The sequence below is a fragment of the Prionailurus bengalensis genome, chromosome A3 (assembly GCF_016509475.1).
Source record: "Prionailurus bengalensis isolate Pbe53 chromosome A3, Fcat_Pben_1.1_paternal_pri, whole genome shotgun sequence".
In the NCBI taxonomy this organism is placed as follows: domain Eukaryota; kingdom Metazoa; phylum Chordata; class Mammalia; order Carnivora; family Felidae; genus Prionailurus; species Prionailurus bengalensis.
In genome coordinates this window covers 29,662,529-29,679,019 of record NC_057354.1, presented here as the reverse complement: position 1 = coordinate 29,679,019, position 16,491 = coordinate 29,662,529, and the positions used below count along the sequence as shown (strand labels likewise).

Below are 16,491 nucleotides of genomic sequence, written 5' to 3'. Positions count from 1 at the left end.
GTGCTGACAGCTCAGAGCCTGAAGTCTGCTTTGGATTCTGTGTCTCCCTCTCTTTCTCTGCCCCTCCCCCACTCATGCTCTCTCAAAAATGAATAAATGTTAAAATAAATAAATAAATAAATAAAGGAATAAGATGGAAAAATTTTATCTCGTTTTCTATGATTTCCCATTAAAAAAAAATCTCTCATCTGTTCTAATTTTGTTAACTCAACAGGCATTTACAGAAAGCTTACTATATGTGCCAAACTGTGTAAACACTTATGAGGAATATGAAGAAACCTAGTACGGTCTCTCTCCTCATGTACTTCTTTCATTACTTCCCATCCCACTACCATGTGAAGTCCTCACCTTCCTCCCACAAGCCCCCCCCCCCCCAACTTTTGCTTTGAATGAAGAATCAGGTAACTAGTACAGGACCACACAGCTAGATCTAGAGCCTAGACTGATCAATTCCTAATTCACTAATCTTCTGAAGGAAACTAGGAGAAGAATGGTGAGGGATGAGGGACAACTCTAAATCTCAATTCTCCCTCCACCACTCCCCCTGCCATTACTCCCACTTCTTTTTGGTGTCATTCAGTCTTTATATTGACAAATGCTTCTGCCTGGAAGCTTCTGGTTCCAGTTCTCTCAACATCAGCCAGGTCTCAGCTTAAATGAAACATGCTGAAACTAAGTCATGGTAGGACCATTCTCATACCCTCCCCACTCTAAATATTCACTACCATAGCAACCTTTTCATTGTTTTCACAGAACTTGACTGTATATACATCCATCTGTCACTTAATCAAGATTCTATGCTCAAATGTAGATCAAAGACCATGTGCGCTCTGCTCACAGAACCTACCCAACACTTGGCAAAGTGTCCCACACATAAAAGGTATCCCAGGCAGTAGACTAAAGTAGGACTAAAGTCCATTTTAAAAGAATCTCAACCCCTGAAACTGTATTAAAATGATTTAAGAACTTTAGGCAAGGTGAGAAACAAATCTAAATCCTGTCTAGAAAAGGATATCATCCTAAGTCTCAAAATACTTTTACAATTTAAAAAATACAGTGTCTGGTCCATGAGGAAATAACACGATAATCAGTAGAAAACAGATGAGAACAGTACCACAGCATTAAGGATTTCAGCTAAGAATCAACGCTATTAAACTGAGAAAATACAATAGCTGACATAAAGTCTCAACAGATGGATTTAAGAACTGCTGAAGAGAACTGGTGAAATGGAAGGAAGTATCTATGATAAAGGAGAGGGAGGCAAGGGGGTAAAAAATACAAAAGGGAAGGTAAGAAAATACAATGAGATGATCTAATCTACAAGTAATTTGAGTCCCAGATAAAAGGAAGAAGAGAAATAAGACAGAAGAAATACTTGAAGGGACAAAGGCTGAAAATTCTCCAAAACTTACAAAAGACATCAAGTCTCAGATTCAAGAAATCCTAAGAACCCCAAGCCAATAAAAGAAATGGAAATCTATGTCTTTACATACTACAGTATTATTTCTGAAAACGAAGAATTAAAAAAAAATTTAAGCAGTCAGAAAAAAAGACAATGTGGTAGATTGTGAAGATGGCTACAAAAATTCCTACTGTTTCTGCACACACATCTTTTATAATGAGAATCTGGCGCTCCTATCAAAAGGTGGAGCTTATTTCCCCATCCCTTGAATTTGAGCCGGCCTTGTGACTTGCTTGAACCACCAAAATGCAGCAGAAGTAATGGATAACTTTCAAGCTGACACCTCAAGAGACCCTGCGCTTCCATTTTGCTCTCTGGAAACACTGCTGCCGGAACATGAAGCAGCCCTGGCTGACCTTTTTACATAGAGCGGGCCAGCAGACAGCCAACACTAACTGCCAAACATGTGCCTGAGACGATCTCAGCCCCCAGATTAACCAGGAGCTGGCTACAGCTGCACAAATGACTCTAGTCAAGACCACACAGGAACCAAAGAGCTAACCCAGCACAGTTTGCTGATTCAAAGAAGAATAAGCTAATTAGATGCATGCTGTTTTCAGCTACTAAGTTTTAAGGTCTTCTGCAATAGAAAATAGGCAACAATAGAAAATAGATACAGAAATATTTTATTCAGGGAATAATATCAGATTAAATAGCTGATCATAGTACTCCAGCATTGTTAACTTTACATCACAGTATTTAGGTTACAGGTTATCAAGAAGAAAAGTAAACATCATCCAAGGGCCTTACATCTTCTCCTGGGGAAAAGGTAAGTGAGTTTTTGGTTATAGGAAGGATAGTTATCTCATGTTAGGTGGAAGCATGACCTTGTTACTGTCTTTATTCAGAGATTAAATATGGTTTCAGGAGATACATATGTGTGACAAGTTGACATGGGATAGACCTGTGATGATTAATTTTATGTGTCAACTTGGCTGGGCCACATGTTACTCAAATATTAGTCTGATGTTTCTGTGAAGGTATATTTATGAGATATACATTTAAACCAATGGGCCTTGCTCTTTCCACCATCTTGGAACCTGTGGAGGCCTCCAGGGAACAGGACTCCCTAAAACAACAAATAGGTACAAGGCCAACTTTGCTGGGTATAAGCAGGGTCTTCAGAACCAGAGGGAGCAGCACACAGCTCTTCTTAAAACTGAAGGTGACTGTGCTCGAGATGAAACTGAATCGTATTTAGGCACGAGATGTGGGGGTTGGCACCCTGCTTCTCCTAGCACTCTAGGGAGGTCAGGGAGCCGTGCAGGCACCCAGCCCTGGCAGCTAAGAAGCAGTGACCGGGATGCAAGTTTCGGTGACTTGTGGGATGGCCTTGACCCTGTTTTCGTGTGTTTGTGTGTACAAAGCAAAGAACAACACAGTGACTCCTGGTGGCAAACCAAACAACACCAGAGTAACGTGGGGGAAAAGTAACTCAAGCTCATGGAAACAGTGGCATGATTTGGGCCAAATTCCGAAGCAACCTTCCTGCTAAAGCTATGGGCCACAGAATCTGTGTGATGCTATAACCCTGAAGGATTTAAACTTACTGAAAAGTAAATAAATATAGGTGTAGATTTGTTCTCTTGTATTTTGTTAAAAAAACTAAACTAAACTAGTGGACTCTGAGTAATGCAGACTGGCCTTCATAATATGGGCAGGCTATATCTAATCAGTTGAAGGCATGAACTGATTCCTCCTCCAAGCCAGAGAAAATTCTCTAACAGACTTGTCTTTGAATTGCAACTTTTTCGAGGCTCCGGCCTGCTGGTTTTACTTCAGAAATTTAAGCATGATCTATTATTAAGAAACATATTGGGGCACCTGGGTGGTTCAGTCAGTTAAGAGTCCAACCTTTGATTTGAGCTGAGGTCGTGATCTCACAGTTAATGAGATGAAGCCCCATGTCGGACACTGCACTGATGGTGCGGAACCTGCTTGGGATTCTCTCTCTCCCTCTCTTTCTACCCCTCCTCTGTTCCCTTTCTCTCTCTCTCAAAAGTAAACATTTTAAAAAAGAGAAACATATTAATAAAAATCCTCATTAAAATAATGCAAAATACTAAAAAGGCACATGATTACCCTGACCGATGCTAAAACAGCTGCTGGTAAAACTCCTGATTTAAAAAAAAGAAAAAACGCGTTTGTTAGAAAAAAAAAAATTTATTGATGGGGTGCCTGGGTGGCTCAGTCAGTTGAGCACCCAACTCTTGATTTCAGCTCAGGTTATGATCTCACGATTATGAGACTAAGCTCCCGCACTGGGCTCTGTGCTAGGCATGGAGCCTGCTTGAGATTCTCTCTCTCCCACTCTCCCTATGCCCCTCCCCCACTCATTCTCCCTCTCTCTCTCAAAAAAACAAACAAAAAAAAACCAAAAAAAAAAACCAAAAAAATTTATTGAGCATTTACTATGTGTCAGGCCCTGTTCCTGGCACTAGCAATGACACATTAACAAGCAAAACCTAACTAAATCCCTACCTTCATGAAACTTACAGTCTAAGAACAAAAAAATGACATTCAACAAATCACCTCATGGACAAATGTGACTAGTATTAGGAGAAGAATTATAGGACTCCAAGAGCCTATAAAAAGAAAACCTGACCTAGTAAGAAAGCTCAGTCAAGGCCTGCCTGACGCACTGATTCCTTGAACTGGAATGTGAAGAATGAACAGGAGTTAAACAGGAAAGGAGGACAGGAGACTCAATTCTAGCCAGTAGTCTCAGCAATGGTGGGAGCAGGGCCTGAAAGAGGCCACTGTATCTGGAGCATGAAGAGCATGGGACCAGAGAAGGTTGGGAGATGTATGTGGAGCAGGACCATGTAAGGATGATTTTTCTTTGTCCTGCAAGCATTCAGAAGCCTCTGGAGAGTACAAGCACGAGAGAATGAACACTCTGGCTAGGGACAGAGGACAGAGGACAGGATCTAAGTAGCCCAGTTAGAAGGTTAGGCTATCGGCAGAGATGTAAAAGCATTCCAAGTAGGCACTATAGGACTTGACAGTGGTGGATCTGCTCTTGAGGCGAGGGAGAGAGAGAGCTGTCGAGTGCTACTCCTCTTAGGTTTCTACTGTACCTAGCAGGTGGCGCTCAAAGAGTCAGGGAAGGGAGGAAAAGAACCATATTTGTGAGGGAGAAGTTCTCAGGAATCTCAAAATCAGAAACAAAATAACCTTTCAGCTGAAAAGATTATCTTAGCCTAATGGTCAATAACATACTGAAAAGCAGGATGCGCTGAAATAAGAAAATACGAAAAGCATGTTGGCTATCACCACTTTGATTTACTGATCTTCCAAGGGCTGGCATATGGTCTCTGTAGCAACTACTCAACTCTGTTGCTGTCCCATGAAAGCAGCCACGGACAATATGGAATATGACTGTGTTCCAGTAAAACTTTATATATGATACTGAAATCTGAATGTAATATAACTTGTATTTGATATAGTTTGCTTATATTATTCTTCTTTTGAGGTTTTTCCCAACCATTCAAAAATGTAAAACCATTCTGAGCTCATATGTCATACACAAAAAAGACAGTAGGCTGAATATGGGAGGCAGGCCCTAGTTTGACTTTTGTTCTAGAAGTTCTAGCTAATGGGATGAGAAAACAAAATGAGATGTAATCTTTAGGGAAAATCCTCCCAAAATTTAATTGTAGGTGAAAGACTATGTACTTAGAAAAAAAAAAAAAGATGAAAGATTGTGTACTTAGAAAAAAACTAATGTTCCTTAACTAAAGTTCGTATTTTAAAACTGAAATGGGGTTTTCTAGGTCTTCTAGAGTATGCATATTCTACCCTATTTCAACATAAACATACCCTAATTACAATAACAACAAAACAAAACAGACAAAATTCAAGAAAGAACGGACAGAAGATCCTGAAAAGTGGAAAAAAGAAGGTGGATTGGCTAGGTCCCACGGACCAAGGGACTGACCGACCAAGCAGGAAGTTTCCTAGTTTTTGTTTGATTTGGTTTGGTTTGACTTTTGCTATGTCCTACTTTGAGCTCTGGAGAGGCCTACAACCTGCAAACAGTAATGAGCACAATCAAAAAAGTGCCAAGACTGCTTTCTCTAGACAAAGGATCAGGAAAAGGGCAGCTCAGGCAAGATAAAAACATTCTGACCATATATGTCCCACTCCAGGCAAACAACAACCAAAAAAGTGGCACCCCTCCCTCTCCTCACCTCACTGTGGCCCAGAAACTGTGAGCAGAGTTCTGTCTTCCAATCCTGCATTAATGAGGCAGCACTTTTCTCCCTCCCCATGGTGCAGCTGTGGAGAATATGGGTAGAGCCACGTAGTCTATCTCCACCCTGGCATAATGAAACGGAGTTCCAACTCCAGCCCAACTAGAGAGTAGGGGGGAGGATCATGGTGAAGAGGGAGTTAGGGAAACAAATTTTCTAAATATGTGTACAAAATACTAGACATACCTCTGAGTGACCCATGTGTACAAATGACCAGAAACAACACAGCAAAAAGTTTCAGAACTAAACACTGGTCTAAAACAATACCCAGAGGTACCTGGGTGGCTCAGTCAGTTAAGCATCCAACTTCAGCTCAGGTCATGGTCTCGAGGCTGGTGAGTTCAAGACCCGCATAGGACTCTGTGCTGACAGCTCAGAGCCTGGAGCCTGCTTTGGATTCTGTGTCTCCCTCTCTTTCTGCCCCTCCTCCACTCACATTCTGTCTCTCAAAAATAAACATACACTAAAAAACATTTTTTTAAAAAAAACAAACCTCTCTGGTAATGATACAGGAACAGACTAACAAGTAACAGATTCCATATATGATAAAGCATTTCAAATCAGAAAAAGATAAATATTTATTTAATAAACAGTACTAGGAAAACTACTAAACTGGTGGACCTGGGTGGCTCAGTCGGTTGAGCATCCGACTTCAGCTAAGGTCATGATCCTGCAGTTTGCGAGTTCGAACCTCACATCAGGCTCACTGCTGTCAGAATGGAGCCCTCTTTGGATCCTCTGTCCCTCTTTCTCTCTGCCCCTCCCCCACTTGTGCTCACTTGCTCTCTCAAAAATAAACATAAAAAAAATCCACTACTAAACTGATTGAGCAAAAAGTAAATTAACTCATTTCACGCAATATTCCAAAAAAACATATTCCAAAATGGTTTAAAGTTCTAAGTGTAAATAGGGCACTGGGTGGCTCAGTGGGTTAAGCATCCAACTTCTATTCAGATCATGATCTCACAGTTCATGAGTTTGAGCCCCGTGTCGGACTCTGTGCTGACAGCTCAGAGCCTGGATCCTGTTTCAGATTCTGTCTCCCTCTCTCTCTGCCCCTCCCCCATTCACACTCTGTGTGTGTGCGTGTGTGTGAAAAATAAACAAACATTTTAAAAGTTTTTTTTTTTTTATTTTTTTTTTCAACGTTTATTTATTTTTGGGACAGAGAGAGACAGAGCATGAGCGGGGGAGGGGCAGAGAGAGAGGGAGACACAGAATCGGAAACAGGCTCCAGGCTCTGAGCCATCAGCCCAGAGGCTGACGCGGGGCTCGAACTCACGGACCGCGAGATCGTGACCTGGCTGAAGTCGGATGCTTAACCGACTGCGCCACCCAGGCGCCCCTAAAAAGTTTTAATTTTAAGTATAAAGTACAATACTATGTATGTAGTTTATACTAAACATCTTGAAGAAGGCATTTGTAAATATTTGTCTGTTCTTGAGGTGTAGTAACACTTTCCAAAACACAAAAAAACAAAAATTGAGTAACTTCAAATACATAAAATGTTTAAGCTCCTAGGGGCACCTGGGTGGCGCAGTCGGTTAAGCGTCCGACTTCAGCCAGGTCACGATCTCGCGGTCCGTGAGTTCAAGCCCCGCGTCAGCCTCTGGGCTGATGGCTCAGAGCCTGGAGCCTGTTTCCGATTCTGTGTCTCCCTCTCTCTCTGCCCCTCCCCCGCTCATGCTCTGTCTCTCTCTGTCCCAAAAATAAATAAACGTTGAAAAAAAAATTTTTTTTAAAAAAAGCTTTAGCTCCTATACATCAACAAAACATCACAAACAAAATTTAAATCAAAATACTATGAAAAGCATTTTCAAAATGTTACAGGCTGGGTCGCCTGGGGTGGCTCAGTCAGTTAAGCATCCGACTTCAGCTCAGGTCATGATCTCCTGGTTCATGAGTTCGAGCCAGGCGTCGGGCTCTGTGCTGACACCTCAGAGCCTGGAGCCTGCTTCAGATTCTGGGTCTCCCTCTCTCTCTGCCCCTCCCCCACTTGTGCTCTGTCTCTGTCTCTGTCTCTCTCTCTCTCTCTCCTCCAAAATAAACATTAAAAAAAAATGTTATAGGCAAAGGGCTAAATAACCTTTTTAAAGTGTTTACAAATCAGTAAGTACAAACACATCCATGGAAGGGTGAACAAAAAGCATGAACAGGCAATTCATACACAAGTGAAAAAAATTCATCTTTAAATGGGGAAAAAAGAGCACTGGGTATTGTATGGAAACCAATTTGACAATAAATTTCATATATTGAAAAAAAATAAAAAAATAAACGGGGAAAAAAGGCAAATTAAAGTGGGTTTTTTTTCACCTCTCAAACTGGCACATACTCATAAAAGTGAGAACATTTAAGTATCTATTCTACTCATCCAGCATTTAGTCTATAATGCTATGTGCTATATAATTTAGCTTTATACATATATATTATATATATATATATATATATATATATATATATATATATATATATATATATATATAAAATCTCTCTCCTCCAGGCAGGAATTTTCTTACTTTGTTGTTTTCCCAACACCTAAAATAAAAACCAACACATAATAGGCGTCCAAACTGTTGGTTAATGAAATTAATGAAAATTATAAAAGCCTCTGAATCATTGAGGAGAAGAGTGAATAAGAGTACATTTCTGTTACAGACGGAATGTGTTCCCCTCCCAAATTCTCATGTTGAAGCTCTTAATCCCCAATTCGATTTTGGAGATAGGGCCTTCAGGAGGTAACTGGGGTTAGATTAGATCGTGGGGTGAGGCTCTTGTGAAAGGATTAGTGGCCTTATAAGAAGAGGAAGAACGATCTCTCTCTCTCTCTCTCCTCTCACCCCTCCCCTGCCCCCCACACACCAAAGAAAGGCCATGGGAGGTCACAGCAAGAAGTCAGGTGTCTGCAACCCAAGGAGAGTATTCTCACCAGACACCAATCCTGTTAACACCTTGGTCTTGGACTGCCAGTTCTCCAAAACCTGTGAGAAATAAATTTTAGTTGTTTAAGTCACCCAGTCTATGGTCTTTTGTTATGGCAGCCTAAATGGAGTAAGACAATCTCCATCCCATAATACTTTAATCTACCAAAAAGTGCCATCTTGATTTATGGATTATCCACACCATGTGGTTTCACCATTCCTATCTCAGGCTGCCAACCACAGCTCAAAAGTATCACACTCAGGGTCTCAGTGCTATGCAGAAAACATCCTTTGTCAGTTTCTAGCACAGTAGCTCAAAGCTCCCTCTGGACAGATGGCTTTAGTGACAAGAGGACATCACCCTCCCTTCTCTACAGAGCCTCTATTCTCTGTTTGGACTAGAAGAAGAGATTCCCTCATCCTTTCAAAGACTATTAATCTCTGTGTCCCTGATTCCATTTCAGATCTTTCACCCTACATTATCATGCCTTTCCTTCTGGTACCTTCAAACCTTCCTCTCCAGCTCTCACTTTCCTCTGTTTTACAAATAGGCACAGATGTTCCAAACAGATTTTTTAAAATGCAAACACAGGAGTGCGTGGGTGGCTCAGTCAGTGAAGCGTCTAACTGGTGATTTTGGCTCAGGGCATGATCTCACCGTTTGTGGAATGAAGCCCCATGTTGGACTCAACGTGAGGAGCCTGCCTGGGTCTCTCTCTCTCTCTCTCTCTCTCTCTCTCTCTGCCCCTCCCCACTCATGCACTCCTGAGCACATGTGCCTTCTCTCTCTCAAAATAAACTTTAAAAAAAGAAAAGAAACAAAATGCAAACACAATAACTTACCCCATTTAACCCTGCAGCCTCCTGTTTTCCCTTCTTTCCTCATACCACCAACTTGGGTAAGATGTACTTTGCTTTTCTTTCCTCACTTTCCACTTCTCCTTAATGCCCTCATTGTGTTCTTCAAGCCTTCACTCTCAAGTCTACAAATAAATTCTTCAAATCCAATTTTTTCCCCAGAGTTTTCATCCTCTTTAACTTGCACTTGACATGTGATAGTAGTTATCTCCTTTCTCAAAAGTTTCTCAGGTTCTTGGCTCTCTGGACACAATGACAACTAAATTTTAGCTCCCACAGCTTTTGTTCCTCTACTACTCACACACAGGTATTTTATTTGAGTCCCAATTATAGGCAAGGTGTTGCATTAAATATTAGGGATACAGAAAGAAAAAGCCAAAGTTCTTATCCTTCATTTTCCAGTTCAGCCACTCACTTAGCAAACTTTCGTTGAAAAGCCAGTAGGTGATGGGTTTAGAAAGCCAATTATTTTAAACTTACATTAGAATTTTGAAGGTTTTGGGGTAAGTTTAAAGTTGAACTACCTGTCCCTGTCTTCAGGGGAAAAAGAAAAAAAAAAAAAAAAAAAAAAGACTTGTCCTTGTCTTCAATGAGCTCCTGGCTCATAGGCAAATATGTTCTTTTGTGTCCCCACCATACACTATATACTCCTTGAGAGCAGAATCCAAGTCTACTTCACTGAGACGCCAAAAGTGGTCACACTCATCAAATGCCCAATACATGCAAGGAACAAAGAACTAACAGTGCTCAGGTTAGCGATATACAATATTTTTGATCATACATGAGAAATTAAGAAAGCAATTATTTCCTTAGAGAAGCAACAGGGTAGAGTGACACAAACTTAGCTCTGTGTCCCTACTACAGCCTGGTATTTAACTTTTGAGTTTTCATTTCATCTTTAAAACAGGACTCTCTCCCACCAATATCAGAGGATTACCATGAGGACTATAAACTAATATACGTAATATACATGTAAATATATCTACATGTAACAATGTATAACCTCTATCACTGAGTCTAGTATATCTAGTATACAGCAGGCACTATCCAAGTTTCCCTCTTCATGTGCTCCTTACTTATCTTTGTATTCACTAACCCTTTACCAGGACCAAAATGATGATTGGTATTCAATTACACATTTCTTATGTAATTGATTTCTAGGACTCAGATCAAGCCATCACCTTAATATACACCTTCAAGATGAGGAATTCAAGTTCCATATAAATAAGTATCACAAACCCATATTCTAATACTTTACACTTAAACATTTTCCCTAAGAAATATTCTCTATGTTCCTTGAGCCTCAAACTTTGCACCTGTAATGACAAAGATGAACTGGTAACACACCTATATCGGTAGTAACAGCTCACTCAGTTCCTCTTTTCCACAGCCACTATGGAATGTAAGAAGGAGCTGAGGGCTCACTCTGGGGCTCCTTCTGCCATAAACTAGAAATCTTCTATTATTAGTGACATTGAGCTTCTTTTCATGTGACTGTTGGGCCATCTGTGTGTCTTATTTAGAAAATGTCTCTTCAGGTCCTCTACCCATTTTTTTTTTTTTTAATAGACTCCCTACCCTACATGGGGCTCGAACTCACGACCCTGAGATTGAGAGTCATATGCTCTACTGACTGAGCCAGCCAGGTGCCCCTCCTCTGCCCATTTTTAAATCAGGTTGTTTTTTTTGGTGTTGAGTTGTATAAGTTCTTTATGTATCTTGGGTATTAACGCCTTACTGAATATATCGCTTGCAAATATCTTCTCCCATTCAGTTAATTGTTGATGGTTTCCTTTGCTGTGCAGAAGCTTTTTACTTTGGTGTAGTCCCATTTAATCTTTCATTCTTAAAAAAGAAAGAACGGGCAAGTATCACCTGACCAAGATAAACAAACAGGAAAAGAAAATGACTGGAGGAAATAGGGATAATTAAAAACAAAAACAAAAAACAAAACTTCTAAAAACTATCTTCAGAGATAAAACAAAAACTGAATGCAATTATTTTTTTTTAATTTGAGAGAGAGAGAGAGAGAGAGCAAGCGAGCAGGCAGGAGAGAGGGGCAAAGGGAGAGAGAGAGAGAGAGAGAGAGAGAGAGAGAGAGATAATCCCAAGCAGGCTCCACACTCAGAGTGGAGCTGGACACAGAGCTCAATCCCATGACCCTGGGATCATGACCTGAGCTGAAATCAAGTCAGATGCTCAACTGACTGAGCCACCCAGGTGCTCCTGAATGCATTTTTAAATATCAGGACAAGAATCAGTTCTAAAAAAAATTTTTTAATACACTGAAAAAAAAAATCAATAGAAAGACTCAGAGATAAAATCATGACAGTCTCCCAGAAAAGAGAAGCTAAGGCACAGAAAACAAGAGTGAATACATAAGAACATTACAGAACAATCTGAGAGGCCCGATATTAGAAAGTTTCTGACAAAAAGAAAAAAATGGAGGGGAGAACATTATCTAAGAAGATAACTTCATTATATGTGAAAATACTGGTTTTCAGATTAAGGGGGCCCACCAAGTATATCACTATGAAAGTATAAAATATATGGAATATAAAAGATAAGCTTCCAGAGATGGGAGAAAATTAATTTCCTACAGGAAACAAAAATGAGGCTAAATTTCTACATCTCACAAGCAACAATGAATGTCAGAAAAAACAGAGCAATGACTTCAAAACTCTGAGGGAAAAGAATCTGCAATCCAGAATTCTATACCCAATCAAATCATCACTCAAACATGAGGGAAGAGCTGACATCAGAAAGTATCAAAGTTTATCTGCCATGTACCCCTTCTCTCAAGAAGTAGCTTGAGAATGAACTATAGCAAAATTTAAAAAAAGGGAGGAGGCAGGAAGACAGAAACCAAAGATCAGTGGAGTGGGTCCAACTCAAAAATGTGGTTAAGGAAAATTTCAAGAATGCAGTTGTGCAGATGGCTTAAAAAAAAACAATGAGTATAAACGAAAAGGGTCTTCATAGACTAGAATGTGTATGACTAAGATAGGGAAAAGTGAAATAAAAATTCAGACAAGAAAAAAAGGAAATTAGAATCACCAAGAAAAAAACTGTATGAGAAAGTCTAAATATGAAATAAAAATATGACTGGAAATAACTGATAGTTTCAAAAACAGAATTAACTTTTTATTCATTTTCTCCTTTCAATAGCCCAGGGTCCACAACATAAACCTACAGGGAAAAACATTATAAACCCAGAAAACAATGCTTGGCCTGACACTGAATAATATTACTTACCTATAGTAATGTAAATGCTACATGCGCGCGCGCGCACACACACACACACACACACACACACACACACACACACACAGAGGAATATTATTCAGCCATAAAAAAGAATGAAGTTTTCCATTTACAATGACATGGGAGTATAATGCTAAGTGAAATAAGTCAGAGAAAGACGAATACCTTATGATTTCACTTATACGTGGAAGTTTTAAAACAAAACAAACAAGCAAAGGAAAAAGAGACAAACCAAGAAACACTCTTAACTATAGAGAACAAACTGATGGTTATCAGAGCAGCACAGGGTGGGGGAAATAGGTGGCAAGGAGGAAGGAGTATACTTGTCATGATGAGCACTGGGAGATGTATGGAATTGTTGAATCACTGTATCATACACCTCAAACTAATATAACACTGCATGTTAACTATACTGGAAGTAAATAAATATGAAAGAAAGAAAGAAAGAAAGAAAGAAAGAAAGAAAGAAAGAAAGAAAGAAGAAAAAGAAAGAAAGAAAGAAAGAAAGAAGAAAAAGAAAGAAAGAAAGAAAGAAAGAAAGAAAGAAAGAAAGAAAGAAAGAAAGAAAGAAAGAAAGAAGTGCTGGTGAGGATATTGAAAAATCAGAACCCTTGGTCACTGCTGATGGGATTGTAAAATGGTGCAGCCACTGAGTAAAACAGTAGGGTGGTTCCTTAAAAAAAAAAAAAACACAAAAAACAAAAAACAAAACAAAACAAAAACTGAACATTAAATTACCATCTGATCTAGCAATTCCACTTCTAAGTACCTACCCCCAAAGAACTGAAAGCAAGGACTTGAACAGATATTTGTATACCAATATATATTACAGGACTATTCACAGCAGCCAAAAGGTGGAGACAACTCAAATGTCCACTGAAGGATAAATGAATGAATAAAATGTTATATATGCATACAACAGAATATTACTCAGCTTTAAAAAGGAAGTAGGGGCCCCTGGGTAACTCAGTTGGTTGGACATCCGACTCTTGGTTTCGGCTCAGGTCATGATCTCACAATTCTCGAGTTCAAGCCCCATGCCAGGCTCTGTACCAACAGTGCAGAACCTCTTGAGATATTCTCTCTCCCTCTCTCTCCCTGCTCCTGTGTGCTTTCTCTCTCAAAAAGAATAAACTTAAAAAAAAAATAAAAATTTTCTTTAAAAAAATAGTAAAATTCTGATATGTGCTACAACATGGGATGAACCTTGAGGACATTAGACTAATTAGTGGTTAATTAATGGTCGGTTAAGCGTCAGACTTTGGCTCAGGTCATGATCTCGCAGTCTGTGGGTTCGAGATCCGCATTGGGCTCTGTGCTGACAGCTCAGAGCCTGGAGCCTGCTTCAGATTCTGTGTCTCCCTCTCTCTCTGTTCCTCCCTTGCTTGTGCTCTGTCTCTCTCTCTCAAAAATAAATAAAGATTAAAAAAAAAAAAAAAGCCAGACACCAAAAAGATAAATATTGTATACTTCCACTTACATGAGGTACCTAAAGTAATCAAATTCATAGAGATAGAGAGTAGAAAGAATGGTGATTGCCAGAGGTTAGGGGAAGGGAGAAATGGGATTTAGTGTGTCATGGGTTAGAGTTTCACTTGGGGGAAGATGAAAAAGTTCTGGAGGTGGATGGTGGTGATGGGTGCACAACAATGTAAACACACTTAATGCCAATGAATTGCACACTTAAAAATGATGAAAACGGTAAATTTTATGTTATGTAAATTTTACCAAAAACAGGGGAAAAAAGAAAAATAAATAAGTATACAAACACAATAACATAAACCTTTTCAGTGCTGCCGAGGCTCTCTCGTACCCTCCTCTAGTCATAACCTCCCACTTCCTGCTAAAGGAACCACTAGTCTGACTTCCATCATGTCTCATCTTCCGGTAACTAAACATCTACTTTGTGTCTGGCTTCTTTCACTAAACATTCTATCTCTGAGATTCATCCATGTTGGTATGTGTATTGGTAGTTTGCTCCTTTCTATTGCTGAAAAAAATTCCATTATATGAATATATCACTACTTATATTTATCTATTCACCTATTTTTGGACATTTGATCATTTCCATTTTTTAGCTATTACAAACAAAGCTTTCATATCTCAAAGGCAAATATGTAGGAATGGGACTCCTGCATCACTGGATAGATGTCTGTTTAGCTTTCCAGAAAATGCCCAACAGTTCCAAAGCTGTAGTGCTGATTTACACTCCCACTTAAACTTGGAGCAACGGGAATGTTGAATAATAAAAATCCATTTTTCCCTTATTAATACACATTACTCAATGCTACACATAAGACAGAGTATTGCACTCTTTGCCTCAATGCATCGGTTCTTCCACAAGGATGCCATCTGGATTACTTGTACTCTACCCACAGAAACTTTAATTCAATAAGGGCAAGGTGGCAGGGCATAGACTTCAGTCATTTAAAAAAAAAAAAAAACATCTCGGGGCGCCTGGGTGGCGCAGTCGGTTAAGCGTCCGACTTCAGCCAGGTCACGATCTCGCGGTCCGTGAGTTTGAGCCCCGCGTCGGGCTCTGGGCTGATGGCTCAGAGACTGAAGCCTGTTTCTGATTCTGTGTCTCCCTCTCTCTGCCCCTCGCCCGTTCATGCTCTGTCTCTCTCTGTCCCAAAAATAAATAAACGTTGAAAAAAAAATTTTTTTTTAAATAAAAATAAAAAAAACATCTCTTTAAGTGATTCAAATTCATGACCAGTTTGAGAGCCACCCTCTCAAAGGATGGTAATTATAATGCTTTTAATCACACAAAAATAAGCTAGTCATACAGCTTAGAAATAAAATGGAGTAGGAGAGAACCGGATTTTAGGTTTATTTTGTGAGGGCACTAACTCGGATGACAAAGCTCCTCACCACTCTGGTTTTATTTCTCTTACCTTAGTTACTTGAACTGCATCATCCATCACCACTCATTGGAATTCCATAAATACCTTTTTGTTTTTTTGGTGTGCCACCTGCAACTAGCAAAGGAAAAAAAAAAAAAAAACACCTTTAGAAAGACAAAACAGTCCTATTTAAACCCTGCATTGTTCCCAGGGAGAGGAATACACTCTAACAAGGTGTCTCATAGAGCTGCGTTGAACCCTGCAGGAGCCACAGAACAAAGCTCCATCTTAAACAGTTCAGATTACTGAAGAGCTCATGAGAACTGAATTCAATGAGAAATCAGGTCCTTCCAGGGAAGGCAGGAGCATTCCTTCCTTATCCCCAAACTACGACTTTTCTACTGCACTGTCCTTCTAGGGAACATCTGGCAATGACTGAAAATACTTTTTGATTGTTTTGTTTGGGTTTTGTTTGTTTGTCTGTCTGTTTTTAAGTACCCCAGGTAATTCCAATGTGCAGCCAGGGCTGAGAACCACTTCTCCATCCACTTTTCTGGATCTCATCCTTTTTTCTCCATCTATCTCCAGCCTCAGTTCTTTTCAGAACCCTAGATCTATGTATACCCTTGTTAGTCAATGTACACAGTGAGACTTTCTAATCAGTCTGACTGAATAAAATCAATTGGAAGAGGCAATTCCTTGATATAGCAGAACTTTCTACTCCAAAGATGGAAAACAAAACCTTGTGGCAAATTAAAGGGACACTGCCATGATTTCATTTCCTACTGTTAATAGAGTCACTGCCAGGAAGTCTCATGCTTACTATAGCAACCAATGGTCTTGCTATTCACCAAGTTTCAGCCTTTTTGCTTCCTCAGGAAGTAGAT

The 16,491-nt window shown here is 39.7% G+C and overlaps 1 protein-coding gene across 4 annotated transcripts in view; it reads right to left on the bottom strand.

Annotated features, from left to right (window-relative positions):
* PTPRA (protein tyrosine phosphatase receptor type A) overlaps window positions 1-16,491 on the bottom strand; it is a 160,973-nt gene that overhangs the window by 99,923 nt on the left and 44,559 nt on the right. For 2 of the 4 annotated variants that reach the window (XM_043602748.1, XM_043602750.1), the window contains exon 2: window positions 15,656-15,739. The exons of 1 other annotated variant lie outside the window; for it this stretch is intronic. In XM_043602748.1, coding sequence (XP_043458683.1) covers window positions 15,656-15,682 — 27 coding nt within the window. In that variant the 5' untranslated portion in view covers window positions 15,683-15,739. The remainder of the gene's footprint in view (window positions 1-15,655; window positions 15,740-16,491) is intronic. One more of the 4 variants, XM_043602749.1, reaches the window with a different exon arrangement.